At 60.9% G+C, this 21,927-nt stretch overlaps 2 protein-coding genes across 8 annotated transcripts in view; one reads left to right on the top strand and one right to left on the bottom strand.

Annotated features, from left to right (window-relative positions):
• Nucleotides 1–30: 30 nt before the first annotated feature.
• Nucleotides 31–5,789, top strand: SPHK1 (sphingosine kinase 1). Of its 6 annotated transcripts, XM_087854074.1 has the most exons (7): nt 1,138–1,285; nt 1,405–1,495; nt 3,327–3,530; nt 3,879–4,031; nt 4,114–4,208; nt 4,297–4,412; nt 4,697–5,789. In XM_087854074.1, exons 3-7 carry the CDS (start codon nt 3,521–3,523, stop codon nt 5,484–5,486), a joined length of 1,164 nt encoding a protein of 387 aa, XP_087710200.1. In that variant the 5' UTR covers nt 1,138–1,285; nt 1,405–1,495; nt 3,327–3,520; the 3' UTR covers nt 5,487–5,789. The 6 variants fall into 6 exon arrangements, with proteins under 6 accessions (XP_045670240.1, XP_087710201.1, XP_045670242.1 ...); XM_045814284.2 differs by lacking the exons at nt 1,138–1,285; nt 1,405–1,495 and adding an exon at nt 31–153; XM_087854075.1 differs by lacking the exons at nt 1,138–1,285; nt 1,405–1,495 and adding an exon at nt 353–474.
• A 901-nt stretch (nt 5,790–6,690) lies between these two features.
• Nucleotides 6,691–21,927, bottom strand: part of UBE2O (ubiquitin conjugating enzyme E2 O) — a 55,398-nt gene continuing 40,161 nt past the window's right edge. The window contains exons 2-18 of one of the 2 annotated variants that reach the window (XM_045813943.2): nt 20,372–20,431; nt 20,158–20,268; nt 18,052–18,149; nt 17,565–17,628; nt 16,789–16,932; nt 16,250–16,359; nt 15,956–16,106; nt 15,243–15,715; nt 14,693–14,847; nt 14,324–14,436; nt 14,113–14,241; nt 13,354–13,443; nt 11,631–12,327; nt 11,234–11,370; nt 9,139–9,342; nt 8,984–9,041; nt 6,691–8,842 (exon numbers count right to left, since the gene is read on the bottom strand). In XM_045813943.2, coding sequence (XP_045669899.1) covers nt 8,172–8,842; nt 8,984–9,041; nt 9,139–9,342; nt 11,234–11,370; nt 11,631–12,327; nt 13,354–13,443; nt 14,113–14,241; nt 14,324–14,436; nt 14,693–14,847; nt 15,243–15,715; nt 15,956–16,106; nt 16,250–16,359; nt 16,789–16,932; nt 17,565–17,628; nt 18,052–18,149; nt 20,158–20,268; nt 20,372–20,431 — 3,465 coding nt within the window. In that variant the 3' untranslated portion in view covers nt 6,691–8,171. The remainder of the gene's footprint in view (nt 8,843–8,983; nt 9,042–9,138; nt 9,343–11,233; nt 11,371–11,630; nt 12,328–13,353; nt 13,444–14,112; nt 14,242–14,323; nt 14,437–14,692; nt 14,848–15,242; nt 15,716–15,955; nt 16,107–16,249; nt 16,360–16,788; nt 16,933–17,564; nt 17,629–18,051; nt 18,150–20,157; nt 20,269–20,371; nt 20,432–21,927) is intronic. The other variant, XM_087854073.1, reaches the window with a different exon arrangement.

Below are 21,927 nucleotides of genomic sequence, written 5' to 3'. Positions count from 1 at the left end.
AAGGGCCACAGGCATCCTGTTCTTGCCCAATCCCGTCTCTTGGGCCTGAGACACCCATGGGTGAATTGCTGGAAATAGATACGGTTCTTTGGAGAGAGACTGGAGGTCAGTCAGGGCGGCACTGGAGACACAGAGGAGCCTGGGAACCAGGAGGTGAATGACAAGAATGAGGGGGGCAGAGCAGAGACCGTGGAGGTGAGGGGGGCAGGGGAAGAGGCAGCACGGAGGACAGAGGAGCCATTGTGCGTACTGGAACCGGGGCCAGAGGGCTTTGCCCTTCACCTCCCTCCCACTAGGCCCCCGGAGGCCGGATAAAGAAGCCAGCAGGCTGCCCCGCCTCCCCTCGCCCTGAGGCTTTCTGGTCAATCCCGCCCCCGCCTGGCCCGGCGACTCCAGGGGCTCAGGCCTGGGGCGCTGGAAGACAGGGACCCTGGAGCAGGCGAGCTTTCTCACCATGGACTCCTGCACAGCCAGGTCTTCCCTTTCCTGTGCCTCAGTTTCCCTCCAGACTCCAAGATTTAAATTGGCGGCTCTTCAGGCCTGATTGAAGTGCCCTCCCGCGCGGGGGAGACGGGGAGGCTGCCCTAGCCTTTTCCGCAGCCACCTCCCTCCAAGGCTGAGATCTCGGGGAGCACCGCCCCGCGTCCCGCATTTTCCAGGCGCTTAATCCAGGCTTCGACCATAGCCTTCACTGGACGGGAAGAGAGAAGGGGCGGAGGAGGAGGGGAGAGTGGGCTGGCTCCCGCCCTCTGGCTCCCGCACGGAGCCTCCTCCTCCCGCCGCCGCTAGCGTCCCCGCATCGCGTGACCACGGCACTGCGGCTGCAGCGCTGCCCTCCCCTCCGCGTGCCGGATTCCTGGGGAGTGGGGATGGGGGGCCCCGGAGGTTCGAGACCGCGGCCGCGGCGCTGCGAGAGGGTGATGACGCCCCAGCTCCTTCCCCTCGTTCTTAGTTTTAGGGAGTTTCTCAACCCTGGAGCGCGTCGCTGAGTCACCTTCCCGGAACGCGCTCGGGACGCTCAGGACCCAGCCAGGGCCGCCGTGGGGCCTCACCAGGCGGAAGCGCGCACCACTGAGACGCGCGCCGAGCCGCGGGGCCCCGGGCCCGCGCGTCCCAGCCCGCGCCTCCCTCCCGGCCGGGGATCTCGGGCTCCGCCCCCCAGGTGCTGGGAAACGGGGCCGGACCGCCCGCGGCCCCCGGAAGAGACCCCACGGAGGCATGCCCGACTTACGGGCGCCGCGGGACCTGCCTCCTCTCGGTTCTCAGGGGCGTTGCGAAGAGCGAGGTGTGTAGCGGCCGGTGGCGGCAGGTGTGGGCGCGTGCGCACGCAGAGGTCTGGGCCTGGACCACCGCCGCCCCCTACAGGGGGTGAGGTCTTTTCTAACTTTGGCCCCACCTGGTCAGGTCACCGAGTCGGCTTTGGCAACTTCCTCCTCCGGGTCTCCGCAAACAACCCCCCAGGGACTTAACTCGAGTTGGTCGCGGACACGTTCAGGTCAGGCCCTTGCCCCCGACACGTATATCACTCACCCACCCACCCACCCACCCACACTGACACACACGTCCCCGTTTGCCTCCGTCGAAGTGAAGGCTCCCTCCTCCCGCTGAGCCAGTGGAGGCGGCGGGCCACTCCCCCATGTGTGGCTCTCTAATCCCGACGGGGACCCCTAGACCAGGCTCCCCTCTGGCGGGTGAGGGGCGTGGGCCTGGACCGCCTGCTGCGGGGCAGCTTCTCTCGACCAGGTGAGCCTCGAAGGTTTCCTCGGAGGAAAAGATCCAACTTTTAAGGTTCTTGACAAGGCCCCCCTCCTCTGGACCGCAGCCCCCCGGCGGGTCGCCTGCCCTCCCGGGGGTGGGGGCGCCTCGTTGCCTCAGGCTCGGTGACTGCGCGGCTGAGCTGCGGCGCCAGGAAGCCAAAAATAATCCTTCGGGGGAGAACGCGCACGGCAGTAGAGACGCCTCGGCACAGAGGAGGGGTCCCCAGGCGGGTCTGGGCCTCGAATTCCGTTGGGCTGGGGCGGGGCGCGCGATGGGGGAAGACCCCGAGGCGGGAGGTCGCAGCGTCCAGGGGCAGCCGAGGGTCTGCCCCGAGCTCTGAGCCGCGCGCGCCGGGCGCCCCACCCGGGACCTCCGACTCTGGGCGCCGCGGCGAGTTCGCGCGCGGCCTGCGCTGCGCGTTCACCCTCGCGCGCTGGGGACGCTGAGCTCGCGGCACGCCGCTGGTGGCCGGACCCGGGGCTCTGCGCCTTGCCGACTCCGGCCCCGCGGCGGCGCCGCCTTCTCGCCGGTCGCCCAGTCTGAGCGGCGGCGCGCGTGGCCGCGTCCCGGGACCCAGCCAAGCGTCTGCGCGTGGCCGAGCCGCGGTCGCTGGCCGTGCCAAAAGCGTTGCGGTGATGCCGGGGGCGGGCAGGCCCAGGCCGCGCCAGGCGCCGGTTCCACCCCCGCGAGCGCGGGGAGCGCGGGGTGTGGCCAGGCCGGGCGCAGAGGCACAGCGCCCTCTCCGCACCGCGGCTCCTGGCGGCGAAGTTGAGCTAAAAGTTTGAGGCCAGAGGCGGAGAGGCTGTGCAGTCAGCATTAGTCCGGCGCTCCGGTTGTCGCTCAGACGCGGGGCCGAGCCCGGGACGAGCCGAGTTCTGCCCTAGGCCACTGTAGGGAACGGAGGTGGCACCTCCCCAGCAAACCGGACCGACTGGGTAGGGCCGCCCGCCCTGCCTTCTCGCGGCTCGTGGCTCCTAGGCGTCCACTCGGCGCTCCTCGGAGGGAGGCGGCGGCCGGCGGCGGGACTCGGGCTCAGTCCTCGCGCGACCCCGGCGCTGCTCCCACAAGCGAGGCGCGCGTCCCGGCAGCGCTACCGGGCTTTGGGAGGCGCGTGCGGCGACCCCCGCCGCTCTGGAGCTCGGGGTAGTGGACCCAGCCACCGGGTCGGCTCGGGGCTGCGATCGCTCGCGCCGAACTTCGTGCCCTGCGATGTCCGCTCAAGTTCTGGCATTTTTACGCAACTGCCTTCCCTCCCCCTGGCAGTCCCGGGGGGGTGAGAAGCTGGTGCGACCGAGAGAGCCGCGGGGCTCTGACTCATCGTCGGGCCGGAACCCGACGCCCCTGAGAGGAGAGCCCCCAGGAAGAGACCCTTCGCCTCTGCGGGTGGGGCCTCAGTTCTAGGACAGGAGCGCCCGTGGTGGCACTAGACCTCGGCTCTCTGGACCTCTCGGAGGACTAGGCGATGCCCGAGCGCGCGGGTCGCCGCGCGTGGTCCGAGGATCTAGCTGGGCGCTCCCCACCTCAGGGGGCCGCTCCGGACTCCGCCAGCTCTGTCTCCTCTCCCTCAGATCCCGCAGCCGCAGGGGATGACGCGGGTGCCTCCACGGCCCCGGCTCCGGGCGGGGAGGGCGAGCCCCTCAGCCGGCACCGCGACGCCCGCCTGGGCAGCACCGATAAGGAGCTGAAAGCAGGAGCCACCGCCGCGGGCAGCTCCGCGACAGCGCTGGGGACGCCCTGGCAGCGGGAGCTGCGAGTCGAGGTTATGGATCCAGGTTTGTGGTCTCCCGGTGGGGAAGGGCTGTGTGTTGGGGGCGGTTCTCTTCCTCCCTTGCCGGGAAGAATGGGCTGAGTCCGCCGGGCCGAAGAGAGGGGCTGGGACACTCGAAACACTTTTCCCGACGAAGCCAGAAGCTGGCTTGGCCCAGAGAGAGACCGGGGTATCGAGGGCACGGTGCTACCTCCTGGAGCTCCCCACTGGAGGCTGCTGCCTCCTGCCAGGCTCTGTTGGATCAGTTAGCAGGGGATTTCAGGCCCCACGTTTCCACCCCAGTACTCCTGTTGTGATCCGCGGCCCCCTAGTGGCCGGTTGGGGACGCGGCCTTTGGGGCTTGTTTTTCCAGCGGGCGGCGCCAGGAGCCTGCTGCCCCGGCCCTGCCGCGTGCTGGTCCTGTTAAACCCGCGCGGAGGCAAGGGCAAGGCGCTGCAGCTCTTCCGCAGCCACGTGCAGCCTCTGCTGGTCCAAGCCGATGTCTCCTTCACGCTCATGCTAACTGGTGAGTGCCTCCCCGAGGGGTTGCAGGGAGCACCCCCTGCCAGCGCCCCCCAGACCCCTGTGGCCACCCTGTCTCTCCACAGAGCGGCGGAACCATGCACGGGAGCTGGTGCGGGTTGAGGAGCTGGGGCGCTGGGATGCGCTGGTGGTCATGTCTGGAGACGGGCTGATGCATGAGGTGAGGCCCGCGGGGAGGGACTGGGTGTGGGGCTGGGGGACCTGCTACCCAGGCTGAGCCCCCCACCCCCACCCCTGTGCTCCACCAGGTGGTGAACGGGCTCATGGAGCGGCCAGACTGGGAGACTGCCATCCGGAAGCCCCTGTGTAGCCTCCCAGCTGGCTCTGGCAATGCACTGGCAGCTTCTTTGAACCATTATGCTGGGTGAGAGCCTAGGGTCAGAGTGGGCCTCAGTTTCCCCTCAGTGCCACTCTCCTGCCAGGTTTTCTTTTCTGAGTTCCCATATACTGGCGTAACCTCTATTCCCTCTTCTCTGGAGCCTCTGCTCTCAGTTCTGGGGCCCTCTCTGGGTGACTCCAGCTGCTCCATCTGTCATTTGACGCCCTAGGGACCCAGTGTCACTCTGCCTGCCACAAGTCCCCAGGCAGAGGAAGGGGCAGATGCGTGAGGCCTCCTGCCCGGCTCCGTCTGACCTCTCTCCCCTGCAGCTACGAGCAGGTGACTAATGAGGACCTCCTGACCAACTGCACGCTGCTGCTGTGTCGCCGCCTCCTGGCGCCCATGAACCTGCTGTCACTGAGGACAGCCTCAGGGCTGCGCCTCTTCTCCGTGCTGAGCCTGGCTTGGGGCTTCATCGCCGACGTGGATCTGGAGAGTGAGAAGTTTCGGCGTCTAGGGGAGATGCGCTTCACTCTGGGCACCTTCCTGCGCCTGGCAGCCCTGCGAGTCTACCAGGGCACGCTGGCCTACCTCCCTGCAGAAAGGGTGGTCTCCCAGGTGCCCGCCCCCCCTGCCGTGGAGCGCCAGGATCAGCAGGGTCCCACGGATGCCCACCTTGTACCCCTGGAGGAGCCGGTGCCCCCGCACTGGACTGTGGTCCCGGAGCAGGACTTCGTGCTCGTGCTGGCGCTGCTGCACTCCCACCTGGGCAGCGAGATGTTTGCGGCCCCCATGGGCCGATGTGCGGCCGGCACCATGCATCTCTTCTATGTGCGGGCAGGCGTGTCTCGGGCCATGCTGCTGCGCCTCTTCCTGGCCATGGAGAAGGGGAGGCACATGGACTATGACTGTCCCTACTTGGTGTACGTGCCTGTGGTTGCCTTCCGCCTGGAGCCCAAGGACGGAAAGGGTGTGTTTGCTGTGGATGGCGAGTTGATGGTCAGCGAGGCTGTGCAGGGCCAGGTGCACCCAGACTACGTCTGGATGGTCAGTGGCTGCATGGAGCCCCCACCCAGCCAGAAGCCTCAGCAGGGACCACCTCCAGGCGAGCCCTTATGACTCCGTGGGCCTTGCTGTGCCTTAGCCTACTTGGTCAGCTCGGAGCTCAGGGACCCTCCACAATTTTCCCCCAGGACCGGAGGGCCTGTTCACAGCTCATGTGGTGAGGGGGAGGACCCCTGAAGATGGTGGGAAGGTGGAGGCTGTGCTTTGGAAGAACAGGCTCTGCCTAGCAAAGGCCAGAACGAGGTTCTGGGCCAGCCCTGCTGGTTGGGCCTCCCTGCCTATGGAAGCCACTCCCGCTTTGTTTCTGGGAGCCCAACCCAATGAATCTAATACAAATAAAGTGACATTCCCACCCTACTGGTCTTATCCTAGGTGTTGGGGAGGGAGTGGGTCTTGCTCCTGCCAGGGCTCTACAACTTCCGGTTAGCGATGCCCAGTGGTGGGCCTTGGATTGGCCAATGCATGATACTAAGTTCTGGTGTCATTTTGGTGGTGAGCACAGGACCAGGGCTAGTCCAGGCTTTTTTTTTTTTTTTTTTTTTTGCAGGGGTTAGGGTCCTGCCCCAATGACTGTACCACCTGTGGCCTGGGAGAAGCCAGGGAGCTCCGCCAACTGCCTAACCCCACGTGGAAGACAAACTCAGGGCTAGTATGTCTTACTTAGGGCCACACGGCCAGCTGGTCTCACTGAGGAGGGAAAAGGTCTCTGATTTCAGGGGCATTAGGGAAATGAGCAAGAAGCAACAAAGTCACGATGGCAGGCCGTTGTTCCCTCTTGGAAAGGAGTTGTTATCCCTGCAGTGAGGGCTCTGGGGCTCCCCCAGCCTCCTCTGTCCTACCTTGCCGGGTCCTCCTGGGGCGGGAGTTAAAAGGAAGCAGCAGGGAGGGGCGGATACCAGGCCCCCAACCTGGTAACCATTTTGGCTTAAAGGCCAGGGCAGGTGCTTCTATGCGGGCCCCCCCTCCCCAGCATCTGGAGGAATGGAACACAAGCCCTGCCCCCGAACAAGAGCGCGCACCCCGAGAAGGAGAGCCCGGCTCCCAGCCCCCAGGATGCCCGCGACTGTAGATGCAAGGCACAGACGCGGAGTGGCTGGGGTGGAAGGTGCTGGCGCCGTGAACCTTCCCAGCAGCGCGGAGGGACGGTGAGGTGCCCCGGAGGGCAAGAAAGGCAGCAGAGCCCAGAGGAACGGCAGAGGCAGGTTTAATGGCGCCACCTAGTCTGTTTTGTACATTGTAATGAGCCAAACAAAAAAAATGCAAGTAAAAAAAAAGTTTAATCACACAGCACTTTATACAGATATCTTAAGCAGTAGGCATTCACATCTCCACATGAACAACGCACTGGGAAGCACAGCCCCACCAGCCACTCTGGATGGTTCTCAAACAAGATCCGGACTCAGGGCTCCACGTGCCGCGGCTCGTCCCTCCCGCGGCTGCGGCCCGCCGGTGCTCACGGCACAGGTGTGCAGCCGGCTTAAGGCGGACACGACGCATCATGCTTTGGCTTCTTTTTTTTTTTTTGTCTTTTTTTCTAATAAGAGTTAATATCTTTGCTTTTGAGATTTATTTTCTTTCAACCTTAAATATTACATACATACACCAAAAATTACATAGCTGCGATGTGCTCAACAGCATCCTCTTAACCTGGAGCTTCACATTATCAAAAGCTTAGAAAACTTGTAAACCTCTGGGCCTGTCTCTGCGAGGGAGGAGAACCCGTCGGCCCCCTCTCTCTCCCCGGATGGAGCCTGCAGAGTTTGTAAGCGACGGGAGGCCGCGTGGGGCTGGTGCCTTCCTTCCATGTTCAGTGAGCTACGGGCCACCTCCCGGGGTTAGCATTTGATAGCGGGAGGGGCAGAGTGTGCGAGAGAGGCCCTAGCACTGGCCCCGGCCTTGTGCGTGCTGCTGCTTGGCCTCCTGGGGCCCCGTGGTGGGGCTGAGCAGGGAGCGGACCTGCGGCGGGCCCAGCCCAACGGGCGAGGCCAGAATGCCAGAGCAAGGCACCTACCGCTGTTTTTCCAGCAGCTCCCCGGTCCTCATTCCGTGTCACATGGGAGGGCCGCCACCTCTCCTGCGTGTCCCCCTGAACCCAGCCTGGTCCCAACCTCTCTTAGAGAGCAAGTTCAACAGGCCTGAGGGTTATCCTGTGGGAAATGGTCCAGAGCAGAGCCAGGAGTTGGTGACAGCAGCTACAACTCCCCAGCTGGGGGGACAAGGGAGGGCCGGTGGCGGTGGCAGCAGGGGGGCCTGGGAACGGGGAAGCTACAGGGGTGCTGGAGAGGTTGACAGGGACTGGGGGAACTGCTGGAGCAACCCACACTTCATGCAAGGCACATCCACTCGTCCTGCTGCTGGGCTGCACGGTGCGCGGGCCCAAAGAGAACCCCCATGTCAGGCCCTAGAAAGACCCCACCTCTGACCCGAGATGGGGACAGCAAGGGAGCAAGCGCTGGGACTCTCTGCCTGGGTGACAAGTGGAAAATCAGCAACAGGTTTCAGATTCTCTTCGCCACAGGGGACCGGCCTGTTGAAAGATTGCTTCGGCAAAGAAACGGCAGCATCTCAAGAAACTTCTTCTTGCACTTCAGCATCAAACTCACCTTGGGGAGAGGGCAACGAGGGGCTTTGCATTGGGGACAAAGGAGAAAACGGGAAGACGGGCGATTCCAGGGGAGGGAGTGAGCGGGCAGCAGCTGGCCTCTCCCCACGTGATGTTCCTTCCTCGAGGGCAGGCGGCTACTTGTCCTCTGTGCCCTCAGGCATGCCCGCCTCCAGCAGAGCGGCTCGGAACTGCGTCAGGACACCCCGGATGCTCTTGATGAAACCCTTAGACAGTGGGAAGAGAGGGAAGCCGATGTCAGGGTAGCCGCTCTTCTCGGGCAAGAAGCTCCGGTAGCTCTTTCTCCGCTTCTTTGGTTTGACGCTGGGTGGCGCCGGGGCATCTGGCGCGGCCTCCGAAGTCTGGTCTGTGCGGTCCCTGCTAGCTGAGGCCAGGCCCTGGGCACCGCCCTCCGAGTCTGAGCCCTGGGAGGCCTCTCCGGGGGCCAGCCCTCCGTCCTCAGGTTCTTCTCGGCCGTAGTCGGAGAGCTCGGCCACAGCAGGCGGCTCCGGGGAGCTGCTGTCCTTGGGGATCCCGTTGGGCAGCGCCTGGGCCCTCTCCAGCAGGGCGTGCGTTTCCAGCCAGGACTCGATGCGGTTCACCAGCCGCCAGCCACCAGTACGGAAGTGCTGCCGGATCTCCTGCTCGAAGACCTCGGGGGGCCGCCGCACCAGCTGGGTCATGGACTGCACCACGCGGATGAGCGCCATTTCGTTGTAGCAACGACTGTTCTCGTACCCCTCCTGCAGGCCCCGGTCACTGTCGAAGCCTGCTTCATTGTAGTACGGTTCATTCACCAGGATTAGACCTGGGGGGGCAGGGGATGGGGGGAGCCCATTAGGACTGGCCTGAGGACCCCTACAGGTGGGACGTGGAGGACATAAAGGCCAGTGTCACCGCACCCTCCGGCAGCTCTCCCCGCCACCGCCCCCCACCCTGCCCACCGTACCTTGGATGGAGATGAGCACCTGGAGAAGGCTGGATTTGCTCGTCCACCTCTCCGTCCCCTGAAACACACACAAACAGCACGATCACCTCTGTCCCAGACACCTGCCCGCGACCAGCTGTCCTTCCACCCCGGCTGGGTGTTGGCACTGTACTCACCTTTCCAATCCAGGTGCCCAGCAGGCTGACACACACCTTCCCATTGTCATACAGGTTGGGGTTCAGGCGGCCACTGCACTGGGAGAGGTAGCAAAAGTGGGGGGGCACGGCCGGGTAGATGTTGGGGAGCTGGATGTCAAACAAGTAGAGGCCATCCTCGTAGGGGGTGCGAGTGGGGCCCTTGATTAGGGCCGAGAAGAGGTCCTGCAGGGAGGGAAGGCTGGGGTTGGTGGGGGCTTCTGCACATGATGGCTGTGTGGATCCGAGGGGGGTGGGGGGAGAACAGCACCCAGGGATTCCACACACACCAGCTACAGAGAAGCTAAATGGAAACAACTCTGTGTGAGCCTACGCGGCATCTTTTAACTCCTGGGATAAATGGAATTATCCAAACTCGGTTTTATTTTACCAGGTGTTTTTCATCGTAAATCATGACTTTTAAGTCTGATTCCTTAAAACACCTGCCTGACCTCCACTCCCTCCCAGGCCAGTAACAATTACAACTAGTCAGAAGATGAAAGAACATTCCAGGGTGGCAAGGCTACACTCGCTTTTAGGGAACCAGAGGGACAGAGGATCTGGAACTCCAGTGGAAATGCTGGCAGACCACCAAACAAACTCAGGTCATTAAGTCATCGGGGAGACTCCCCACAGATGTTCGAAACCTGTGTATCAGGCGTGGGGGGGGGGTGGCATCAACTGCTGAGAGCAATGCGTGTGGCACTGCGTGATGTAAAAACAGCGAGGGCAGAGGACTGACTGGAAGGACGGAATCCTCTCATGCATGTTTTATTGGTGCCACCCTCGGGCCTCAAGATAAGTACTACTTCCCTGTCCCTCCAAGTGAGACTTGGAAAAAATGCCATTTCCTTCTTCTCTCAGCAGAGCTGAGACAGGTTGGAATTTTCAAAAGTTTTACTAAAACTCAAGAAAAAGCAAAAGTGTCACTAAGAACCCTGAGCAGCGGGGGTGGGGGGTGGGGGATGGGGTAACTGGGTGACGGGCATTAAGGAGGGCACGTGATGGAATGAGCGCTGGGTGTTACATACCACTGACGAATCACTCACCTCTACCTCTGAAACTAATAATGCACTCTATGTTAACTGAATTTAAATAAATAAAGAGGGGTGTCTGGGTGCTCAGTCGTTAAACGTCTGCCAGGGTCCTGGGATCGAGCCCCATGTTGGGCTCCCTGCTCAGTGGGGAGTCTGCTTCTCCCTCTCCTGCTCCCCCTGCTTGTGTTTCCTATCTCGCTGTCTCTCTGTCAAATAAATAAAATCTTAAAAAATAGATTAATTAAATTAAAAAAGGAAAAAAAAAAAAAAAGAACCCAAGCAGCGCCTCTCTTCTGTCCTGTGGCCCCTCTGACCAGGGCTGGGCTGCAGCTGGGGCCCGGGTCAGACTCCAGTTCAGTGTCTCGCACAGCGCACAGCAGGGGCCCGGTGGAGGTGTTGACCAAATGGGTGACAGATGGACCGGGCTGGCCTGTGCCTGGAACGAGGAAGCACCCACACCGCCTCCAGCAGCATGACTCAACCCCAGGCCGCGGAGAGAGGAGTGGAGAATGCAGTGGGCCATGGCCACGTGGGGGGGGGGTACTAGTCTGTAGCCAAGAGAATGAACTAGATCAAGACGCACCAACACCAAGGCCTCAAAAATGACCCCACTGAGTAAAAAAGCAACTACAGAGGACGTGTGTAATGAGGGCTGTTCACGTAAGACAAGTCACACAAAATACCGTTCCTGGTGACGCAGGAGAATGAGAAATTACAAAAACAGGTCTTCTGTGAGACCCAAAACTCCTAAAGTCATGACGCCTGGGGGCTGGGTGAGGACTGGTCAAGGGCAACGTTAGCTTTTTCTGTAATGTTCTAATATTTCAAAAAAAGAGTACTCAGGTAATAATTGTGTACTTTAAAACTAACTTTTAAAAGGAAGTGGGACTCTTCCTCCTCCCCCGACTGAGCCTGTCTCCTGCCCTGTGAGGGGTGTGGGTGGCCTCTCAGGTGCTGCTCAGTCCTGGGGCTCCAGGAGCCCGAAGCCAGCTGCCTCCGGGGCACCAAGCGCCCGCACCAGCCCGCTCCCAGCTACTTGCCATTCTATCCTCGAAAGTCTTGACCATGATGCCATCGGGCAACGAGGTAGCCAGCAGCGCCATCTCCTTCCGCACTGTGCTGAAGAACTTCTTGGCTTCCGGCGGCTGGAACTCAATTTTCTTAAAAGAGTGATTTGCTAGAAGGGGAAAAAAGAAGGGTCAATCCCTAACGCCAAGACCCGAGAGCTCTACCTGGAAAGACAGCTGCCGCCCTTGGGAAGCGTGGGCCTGGAGGGAGCAGCTGCTGGGTGCGCCCCCCAGGCAGGCGAGTAACCCCACACGCTTCGCACCCACTAGCCGGGCATCCGCCCCAGTGACCACACTGGGGAAATGGTTTCCTCCCCTCAGACGGCAGCTGGGTGCTGGGAGGGGACTGGCACAGACGAGGTGAACTCACAGGGCGCGAACTCCAGCACTGAGAAGACCTCGCCCTTTGCACTGGTGAAGGTGACTCCAGGCTTGCCGCCGCACTGCTGACAGAGCACCGGGGTCTCGCTGGGCCACTCGGCCTTCACAGGTGACTGCCCTTCGGGCTTGTCCTCCTTGCGCTCTGTGTCCGGCATTGCCTCCATCTTCTCCTCCTCTGCAATGGCCACATTGTCCAGAGTCTTCTTGAGATTTTCCTGCAGTTTCTTGATGTCATCTAGAAACTTCTTCTCCCGAGTGGGTTTCTCAGGCTCCACGGTGGGGGAGGTGGGGGAGCCTGTCAGAAGCTGTTCCACGGTCATGTTCTTGAGGCTCTCCAGGATCTTGATGGCCTCCTTCAACTCCCGGAAGCTCTTTGGGGGCCCGTCCTTGCCAGCCTTCTCCATCAGCCCAGCCACGGGTGCAGCCATGGCCACAGCCCCCTGAATGGCGGCCGTGGCAGCCTCTTCGCTGATCACCACCCCCTTGTCCTCTTCCGGGGCTGCCGGCTGCTCGGTAGGTGGGATGGGGGGCTCCTCGATCTTGGGGTGCTCCTCCTCCACCAGCCCGTTGTCGGTCTCCCAGCTGTCACTGTCATCTTCCCACTCATCCGAGGACGCCCCGCTGGTGCTGCCTTCCACCGAGTCGTAGTCTGACTCCTCGATCTCGGACTCAATGTTGTACAGGTGCTGGGGGCAGACGGGCACAGGCGGTTCAGAGGCTCTGCCGGGCTCCGGGGCAGACCCCGACCCTCAGAGCTGACGGTGACGGGGTGCACTGAGGCCTCATCAGGCCCCTTCCACCCTTTCCCCCTTTCCTGCTCTGGACTCTGCAGCTGGGCCTCTCCGTGTGAGGTGGCCCCTGGGTCTCTGGGAGGTGCCTCTGCCTGCCCCACACCCACCGCAGGGCTTGAAGTCCCAGCCAGCAGCCAAGGGCTGTTCCAGCCTCCTCTGCCCCCATGTGTACTGGTCACCATAAGCCCTTGGTGGCAAACCCAACCCTACCCTGAGGATTTGGGTCAGCCACCTCTGTGCGGCTGCGCCGGGAGCTGAGAACATGCGATAGGACGGGGAGGCTCGGCAGAGCCGGCCTGCGTCACATCTTGTTCCCGTATTCCTGGAATGGCCGCCCGGACCAAGGGGTGAGCCACTCCCTCCCCCACCCCCTGAAGGGGCCAGGAGAGGGGAGTTGGGAAGTAAGGATCAGCTCAAACAAGGGGGCAAAGAAATGGTACTGAGAACACCTTAGCTGCTCAGAACCCACCAGCAGGGGCTGGGACTGGGGCCAGCTCTTCTCCTTTCTCTTCCTGATCTGGGGAAGTTTTCCTAGAAGTGTTCAGGGGAAAGGCTCTATCTCCTAGAGGAAGTAACCTGTGTTTCTCAGCGTAGTGAGATGGGGATGCGGGCAAACCCGGAGGGCTTGTGACAATCTGCACACACCTGGCAACCTGGGGAGCCTTCCGGGAGGGGCAAGACTAGGGGCCAGTGTGGGCTGCCCCTCTGCTTTCTTGCCTCCCACCCCCACCCCAGAGCTTGGCATGTAATACCCCCTTCCTCTCAGGCTCTCCCTGAGATCAAAACACCCAAAAGAAGACACCCTCACCAGGAAGATGTGAGAGCCTGTCCTCCTGTCCCTTGAGCAGGGACAGGGGATAGGCCATGGCTCCCAGCCCAGTTGCCCCAGCTGTCAGCCAACTGGTCTGGGCAGGGGCTCACCTGGGGCAGAATGATGGTCTTTGAGTTGTCAGCCCACACCACCTCCACCTTGCTGCTGACGTCCACACGGGCCACCTGGCCGACTGATGGCTGCAGGACAAACAGGACAGACAGGGTCAAGGGAGCAGCTGAGGGGTGAGGGCCAGAGCACCTCCAAAAGGGAGCCCTGGCAATGGGTGACAAGGGTGAGGCCGTGAGAAGGGAAGGGACGTGGGTGCCAGCCAGAGGCCACATGTGGTGAGCAGCTCAAGCGTGGGACCCTCCAGTTCCAACATGGGCGGTCGAGGATACAAGCCCCTACTAACTCCTTTCCTTTCCTACTCCTAGCATTCTCCTCTCACCGGACTTCCTGACACTCTCAGGATGGGGTCCCTGCATGGGACATATTTTCCTACTCTTCCTCTGCTTGACCCCATGCAATGTTCCCATCCCCTCACCAGGGCCCACCTCAGATGCCACCTCCCCAAGCCTCTCCTGTGCCCTATAGCTCTCAGGACAGTTGAACTAAATGGAGCCACCAGGGCTCAGGGAGCAGCTATGTGAAGCCTGATCCTGACCAGCAGGCGAACCCTTGGGGAGGCAGTCAGGCAGCTCTCCCGGGGAAGGCCCTTGAGCTAGATGTGGAGCCCAGAGGACTTGCAGGTCTGGTCTCCTGGAGCCACCTGGTGGCATCTCCAGGGACTGCAGATGCTGCACGAGAGGCCGTGCAGGGGGGAGGCGGAGCAGGGAGAGACCCCCCAAACTGGCAGGGAGCCACACCTCATCCTCCTTGTGAGGCGCTCCATCCTCAGTATTGCCAATGCGGATGACGATGTCGGTTGTGCGGAACCGGAAGTCAGGGTGGTCAGCAATGTCGTAGACGCTCACATCTTCCTCTTCTCCAATCAGCTGGGGGATAGGATGGGTTGTCACGAGCCCAGGGGGCTTGCACCCAGCCCACCGTGAAGAAGCGAGGGCCGCACATACTCACCTCCACGTCATCCCCACTTGGCCGCAGCTTGAACCACTTCACCATGCAGGTACGGCCCACGTGGTCCCCAGACTGCACCACACCATAGACGGCGGGGTCTGGACAGCTCTGGACTGGGGAAGCAGAGGAGGGAACGTCTAAGGAGCCCTGGTGGTGCCGCCCGCCACCCGACATCTCAACCGCGGCAGGGCACAGAACCCCGATGCTCTGTGGCGAGGCTGGGGGAGGCCAGAAAAGGCTGTCCCAGGACTGGAACAAGTGAGTCACCTTCCAAGGGGGAGTCTCCTCCCTGCCCCCGAGACCCCTGGCCCACCCTTCCCAAGCCTGGCCCAGGCCCTCAGCCGGGCGGCCTTCTGGAGCCAGCACTACCTCGCTTGTCCACCACGAAGTCTCCGGGGCAAAATTCGTTGTTGTCCAGGTGATGCACGGGAAAGAGGTCGTTGGAGCGAATGTTGCACTCCACGGAGCCGTCCTGCCACATGACGTCTGCCGAGGTCATGGTGGTCACCACCTCCACGGCCACCCTGCAGGTGCGGCGCAAGCAGCCAGCCAGGCCACACAAAACAGGTGGAAGGAAGAGAAACAGGTCCACATGTGCTCACCCACACCTTCTGTGCCCGGCAGCCTCTGAGAAAGGTCTCATCTGGGAGAGCTCAGTGAATGTGGTCCCAGAGGCCAGACTCGGGCCGGTGCCACCATGCCACCTGCTGCCCCACTCCCAGATCTCTCCTTCCCACCCAGGCCAACCCCAGGCACCTATATCGCCTCGGCTGGGTGCCCCCGAGCCTGCAGAGGGCTTGCAGATTGGGCGTGCATGTGCGTGTGTGCACGTGCGTGTGCGTTGTGTGTGTGCAGGCGCCAAAGGGACAGCCTCAGCTGGACACTCGGCCAGGAGGGAAAGGGTGCCCTCTGGGTTTACCTGTCCCCCGGCTTAAAGTCACGAGTGATTTTATTCTTCTTCCGCTTGTGTTTTCGCTTTAAGTTCTTGATGGACAAGGGGATGCTCTTTTTTCTACTTGTGCCGCTGCCACTCTGGGAGGAGGTGGTGGAGCTGGCAGAGGAGGTCACTGAGCTGGTGTCATCCGTGTCATCAGCAGCCTCATCATCCGCGTCCTGCTCTGCTGAGTGCAGCCTGTCGTCGCCACCTTCCTTCAGCAGGAAGGGAGGCAGCTGCTCCCCCGCGTCCTGGGCCTCCTCTGAGCCCTCGTCATGCATTTCCACCGGGCTGGCGGACCCATCGGGCGTCTCCTCGGGGCTGACAGACCCCGTTTCACTCTTGGCTTTGGCCCCTCCTTTCTTTCCCAGGTCCTCCACGGAATGGTCTTTGGAGCACTGGGTGTCCGGGGTGCAGGACATGATTCTCACAACCTGCTTCTTCAACAGGCGCTTCACCTGAGGGCAGAGCAGGGAGGACCGGGGCTGTGGAGCCGCAGGGCCACCAGGGCCCCACCCTGGGCATGTGGGACACCAGGCAGCCTGGGGGGAGGGGAGCAGCTATACACACCTAGGTGGCCTGCAAGGGTGATCAGGGCTGCCCCCCAAGGCCTAAAGCACAGACTGTCCTTCCTGGCTGTGGAAATAGCTCAAGGCCAGTTCCTCAAACGCCCACCGATCCCAACCCCAAGGACATACCTTCTTGGCCATAGAGCCCTCCCCCTGGGCGCAGTGTTTTTCTGGACATTCACAGGCAATCTTGGCCGGCTCTACCTTGGCTGGGAAGACATACAGACAGCGCTCCCCAAGCTGCCGCTGAGCATGGTCAAAGCATCCGAGACGCTTCACCCTGGGAGGGAGAGGAGAAGTGGGGACGGGGCCGAGGATGATCTCAGCCCCCCCCCCCCCCCGCCGCATCTACGACTCTGGCCCAGAGACTTGCTCAGGGCACGCCGCTGGCGTTGCTGGAGTGGGCACGCTGGAGCCACTCACCTGCCTAGGTTTTCCTGGGTAATGACAGAGGGCGGGGGGCTGACGCTGTCCGTGCCCCCTGGACAGAAACTCTTGGTGATCCATGTGACTTTTAGCTCTACAACCTGCACCTGGGGATGGTGGGTGGGACAGGGCCTTAGTCAGCAGCCGAACAGCTCTCTTAGTTAAGCAGCTGCCCAGAGCCCACCTGACCTCCAGAGCAGAAAGCGGGTCATCATAGCACAGCCCCAAGGATGACAACCCCAGAGCAGGCTCCACTTGTGACATCTAGTCTCACCCCAGGGATCACCACCATCAGGGCCCAGCGGATCTGCCCCTCCCCACCGTCCCACCTTGCTCCGTCTGGGTCGGTCAGGCGAGGGGTCATCTGCCCAGCAGTCACCCCATGACCACACCCTGGCTTCCCTTTATTCAGAGCCCTTTCAGATCAGCAGGGCTAAGGAGCAGGGCTGAGCCCTCGGAGCCGCCGACGAAGGAGTGCGCAGAAGCTCGGCTCCAGGGCGTGACGGCTGAGGACACGACCCCACCCCAGCCCCTACCTCTTCCACCACCACTCGGAATTTGCTTTTGGTGCTCAGCACAGGCTTGACCCCTGACAGCCACTGGACGCTAGAGAAGATCTTGGCAGGGCCAATGAGTACTTGGCCCGGGTAGAAGCCATAGGAATCATCAAAGAAGAGACCCTGCAGGGTTTGGGGCCAGAGGAAAAGTCCCTGTGAGTGGCGCCTCCTGGGCCGGTGCTCTCTGCATCCACCCCTTCCCTCACCTCACACCTGCATGCTCCCCACCCCCCCACGCTGACACAGACCCCAGGACTCCAGAGCAGCGCCTCTCAAACCGAAAGCGCATATAAATCACCCAGAGAGCTCATGCGGAATGCACATCTGACTCCTTCTAACACACTCTCAGGCCATGTGTTGTTGGTCTAGGGTGACACTTCGAGGGCTCTAGAGGGCAGTAGTTCCCAAACCTGTTTGACCTTGTGACCCCCACCCCGCATACTTATTATAAATGGTCCCTCGTGACTGTTCTAAAGCATCACAGTGTAACAACACAGTGCACAGACTCTGACACTGACGAATGGCTATTTTTTAAAGGATGAGATCAAGTTAACAAAATGCAAACAAAAGTTCTAATCCCTTCTGCTTACACCCAGACTTTGAGACCTTCTGGTGTGTGCCCCCCCCCCCCCCACCGGAGGAAATCACTCTGCCGAGAAGCAGCACTTGCTTAGCCCGCACTGGCGCCAAGCTGTTTGCTAAGCAGTCCTCCTTCCTGTCCCCCCAAGAAGCCTGCCTGGGTGGAGCACACGTACAGAGTCGCTGACATGGGGGCACACATCGTAGAGCTTGGCGCCATCTTCTGTGTTCATGGAGCACCTGAAACAGCGAACAGGGGCTCGGTTTGCTGGGCACAATGACAGAGTCTCAGGGGAGGCGCGGCCGCCAGGACACACTGTGGTGCTGACCAGTATCCAAAGGAGTTATTCAGAGGCATCGATATGCCGGCAGGCCCGAAAACGGGGTGACTCACCACCCCCCCACAGCCCAGCCTCCGCACTCGTACAAGCAACTCCCCCAAAACAAACGAGACCCTAACCCATACGGAGTGCTCACTACCATTAACAAGTGTCTTTCCTAGCAGACACTCTCAGTGAGGCCAGGGCGAATGGAGACCAGCCCAGGGTCAGGCCCGGCGCGCCTGCAGCACAGGTCATCACAGGTCCTGGGAGAAAACACCGTCGTCGGCCCCCTCCCCAGGCGGCCCCTGCCCATCGTGGCCCCGTCCGCTGCGCCGCGTACCTGGCGCCGTTGGACAGCTTCAGGATGATCTGGTTCTTCAAGTCGTAGACCTTCCCCAGCCAGCAGTCATAGGCAATGTAGTCCCCGTACATGAAGGGCTGCAGACCAACGGAACGAGGATGTGAGGGACGGCAGGTGACACTGGTGTGCAGCGCGCCCATTCCTCGCTGCCCCGAGACACAGGAGGAGGGATCCAGACGGCTTCCTGCCTGGGCCAGTCGGCCACTGGCCTAAGGAACCGGCTTTCCCCCGAGAGTTCTGTGCTGCACCCCAGCTCCCTTTCCCAGGGTGGAGGCGGCGGCGGCGTGGGGCTGCCACGTGGCAACGAGAGAGTCGTGCGGGGGCCTTGGGGCCTCCAAGGACACAGGACTCTTGGGTGGGAGTGGGCTATGGAGGCGGCAGGTGGATGGTGGTTAATGGACAAATAAGTAAAGTGATAACTAATTAATTAACTGAGGCTATCGAGAGCCCAGCTCCTCGCTGTTGGGGAGGGCGCTCACTGATACAGAAAGGCGGAAGGAGAGGAACTCACATATTCTCCTGTACGTGTTAAAAGAGGCACTGACAAACGCACATGTGCCTACGTGTGTGCACACATGTGTCCCAGTGCTGTCCCGAAAGGCCCCATAGCAGTGACCACACCTAGCATACACCCGGATCTTAGTTTCTAAAATACTGTTCTCCTCTGAACAGAACAAAGGCTCTTTGGACAAATGATTCCAGGGCTGGGTCAGGAAAGGTAGAAAGTAAGAAAGTGCTTAAAAAGAAAAAAAGAAAAAAGAAAAAAAAAGATGGGGGTATGTCAAAGGGACACGGATGTCAGCTCGAAGGGGCTCTTACTGGCCCAATCTGGGAAAATTTAAGCAACAAAACAAATAATGGTACACATGGGTTATAACCGATTGGACAAAACAGGAATCTCTGAGTCCACACAGATGTTAAAAATGAATGAATAAATGAATGAGACTGAAGGAGCAGCTCCTCCACACAGAACACCGACTCCTGAAAACGAGGAACACCGGCTTCATACAGCTGCCCTCAGTGACCGTCAGAGCACTGGCTGCCTCGGGGGCGGGGGGTGGCTAACAGAGGCTGGGCCCGCGGATCGGGGTTTCACATGTGACAGGTTATTGGCGCAATCCCGGAGCATCTCCTCACGAAGCAGAATCACTTCCAAAGGCGTGAGAGGCGACTTCATGGGGATGTGTGGCGACACCAACATGACAAGGACCAGAGTGAACAACCCCACCCCACCCCCACCCCCGCTGTGGCCACTGGACATGCGGGCCAGGAAGGGCTCAAGGTGTCGCTGGGCGGTCCTGCTGAGGATGCAGGTGCCTGAGTCTGGTCGGGAGGTGACATCACAGAGCTCCAGGCTCAGGGTCAGCCAGTGGAATGTACCAGGGTGTGGAGGACAAAGCAAGACTGGGGAGCCGTTCCAGATGAGGAATCAAAGAGCTGACAATGAAATGCAAAGTGTGTTCCTGAATGGAATCCTGGATCAGAGGGGGAGAAAGGATATTGCTGGGACAGCTGAACAGGGTCTGTGGACGGGACAGCAGCGCACCAGTGCTGACTTCCTAAACTGGGGGCCGAGCGCTCCTGTCTGCGGGAAGTCCACACTGTAGTGTTCAGGGGCCACGGGGCGTCTGTCTGTAGCCTGCTTCCCAGTGTTTCAGAGAGAAGAGCAGGGAGCGAGAAGGAAATGTGGGGAAGGGAGGAGGAAGGTGACAGGGCAAATGGAGGCAAAGGCGCACAGCCAAGGAACCCGATGACGCAGGGAGCACAGGAACTCACAGCTTTTCCCGAGCTTGAAATCACTTAAAAAAGAAATTAAGGAAGAAATTTGTTTTTCAAAAGGGAGCATTAGAGAAGAAAGGAAGCGAGGTAATGAAAACCACACCAGCAAACTACGCTGGACGCACAGGAATGTGTCCCGACCTCACGTCGCAGTAGCCTTCTCGCAAGAGGCGCCACTCGGGCAACACACAAGCGCGGCCGCCACTGGGGCCTGCCCGCGAGCTGGGAAGGAGCAGCACTGGTGCGCGGGCGCCCACCGGAGAGCCGGGGGGACATCCGAATAGGCGGGCGGGCGGGGCTGCTCACCCAGATGTGCTGCAGGTCCTTGCTGTTGACGGGGTAGATGATGCAGTTGGTGCCGATGAGCTTGACGGCACAGTCGATGCTGACGTCTATCACGGTGCCACACTGACTGTCCTGGGGAGGAGAAGGCATCCAGGCCCAAGCAGGCGTACAGCGCCAGCCAGCAGGGGAGACCCGGCCCAGACAATCCCCAGGCCACCCCCGCACCAAGACTCACGGTGGATCGCATGTGCCGGACCACGTCCCGGGGCACCACGGAGCGGTCCTCTAGTTTCAGCTGAGAAAGAGAACACGGTGTGACACAATAGCCTCTAACGTCGCTATAAGCTGCATTTTCCTCCCAACTTCTTACCCAGGTGTTGACATGCATACAGCCGAACGCACAAATCCCAAGTGCGGCTTCGGCGAGCGCCACACACCGCTCTGATCGCACCCAGACCGAGAGGCCGAACTGCAGGCACCACCTCCCCCTCCAAAGGCAAACAGTAGGATGATGAAGGTAACTGCGACCACATGGAGAAGGGGGGCTAAATGGCAGTTCGCAGAAGGCCTCATTTAAACGAACGGTTCCACAGCCCCTCATACAGCAAAGCACTTTGCCAAGAGTGAAATCCTTTTTCTTTTTTCTTTTTTTTTTAAGATTTTATTTATTTATTTGACAGAGACAGCCAGCGAGAGAGGGAACACAAGCAGGGGGAGTGGGAGAGGAAAAAGCAGGCTCCCAGTGGAGGAGCCCGATGTGGGACTCGATCCCAGAACGCCAGGATCACGCCCTGAGCCGAAGGCAGACGCTTAACGACTGCGCCACCCAGGCGCCCCTGAAATCCTTTTTCTACTTTCTCCAAGCGCCTGCCCGGCCCCTGCCGCTGAGCGCTGAGTACAGGGGGTGGAGTTGGAGCACGACACGGGGCTGCGCCGGTCACCCTGAGGCCCGCTATCACCCGACGCGACCTTCTAATCCGGGCTATCCTTCCTGGCCAGCGGCAGCCCGCTCCTTATCTACCGCGCCGCAGAGGCCTGCGGGCGTGGGCTAACCCTCAGGATGGCCAGCTCTGGAGCCCAGCCACACGCACGGCGAGCACCTGACCCATCCCTCCGCGAACACTCCGCAGCAGTGGCCTCGGAGAGGACAGCTGGGCCTCTCGAGAGCCGTCCCCTCCCTCTGCCAGGCACTGGGGCCCCCTCCAACGGCCCAGGCGGAAGACGGTTCTCCACCAGGCCAGCGTGTCTTCCTTGCTGGCTCCATAAACCGGGGCCACTGCCTGCCCACCTCCTCTGGACGGGCACCTCCAACACCCCACACCACAGGGAAGCGAGAGCCATTCTCTCAAACAACAGCCAACCTAAGACTCCTCGAGGTCACTGCCCTCACTTGGCCTGGGGCATAGAAAGGTGACCACCATGGAAGGAGAACGGAGATACTAACAAGGAAGACACTGGCTCAAGGTCCCCGAAATTGTGGCAATGATGGCTAAGACAACCCTGCTATCAGGAGGATATGACTTACAAAAAACTAAAGGGGAGGGGTGCCCGGCGGGCTCGTCAGAAGAACATGTGACTCTTGATATTGGGGTCATGAGTTCAAGCCCCATGCTGGGTGTAGAGGCGACTTACATAAATAAAACTTTAAAAATCCCCAAAAAAGTAAAGGGGGAAGCAATGGGCCATCATCGACAAGTGACAGAGCTTTTCCTGCATGGGAATATAAGCCCATGATCCAGACAAGAGTGAGCCCAGGTGTTAAACTCAGGGGTCCCTGCGCCAGACACTTAG

Source organism: Ursus americanus, chromosome 23 (genome assembly GCF_024610735.1).
Source record: "Ursus americanus isolate L20-20 chromosome 23, mUrsAme1.1.p, whole genome shotgun sequence".
Lineage (NCBI taxonomy): Eukaryota > Metazoa > Chordata > Mammalia > Carnivora > Ursidae > Ursus > Ursus americanus.
This window is presented reverse-complemented; position numbering and strand designations above follow the sequence as displayed.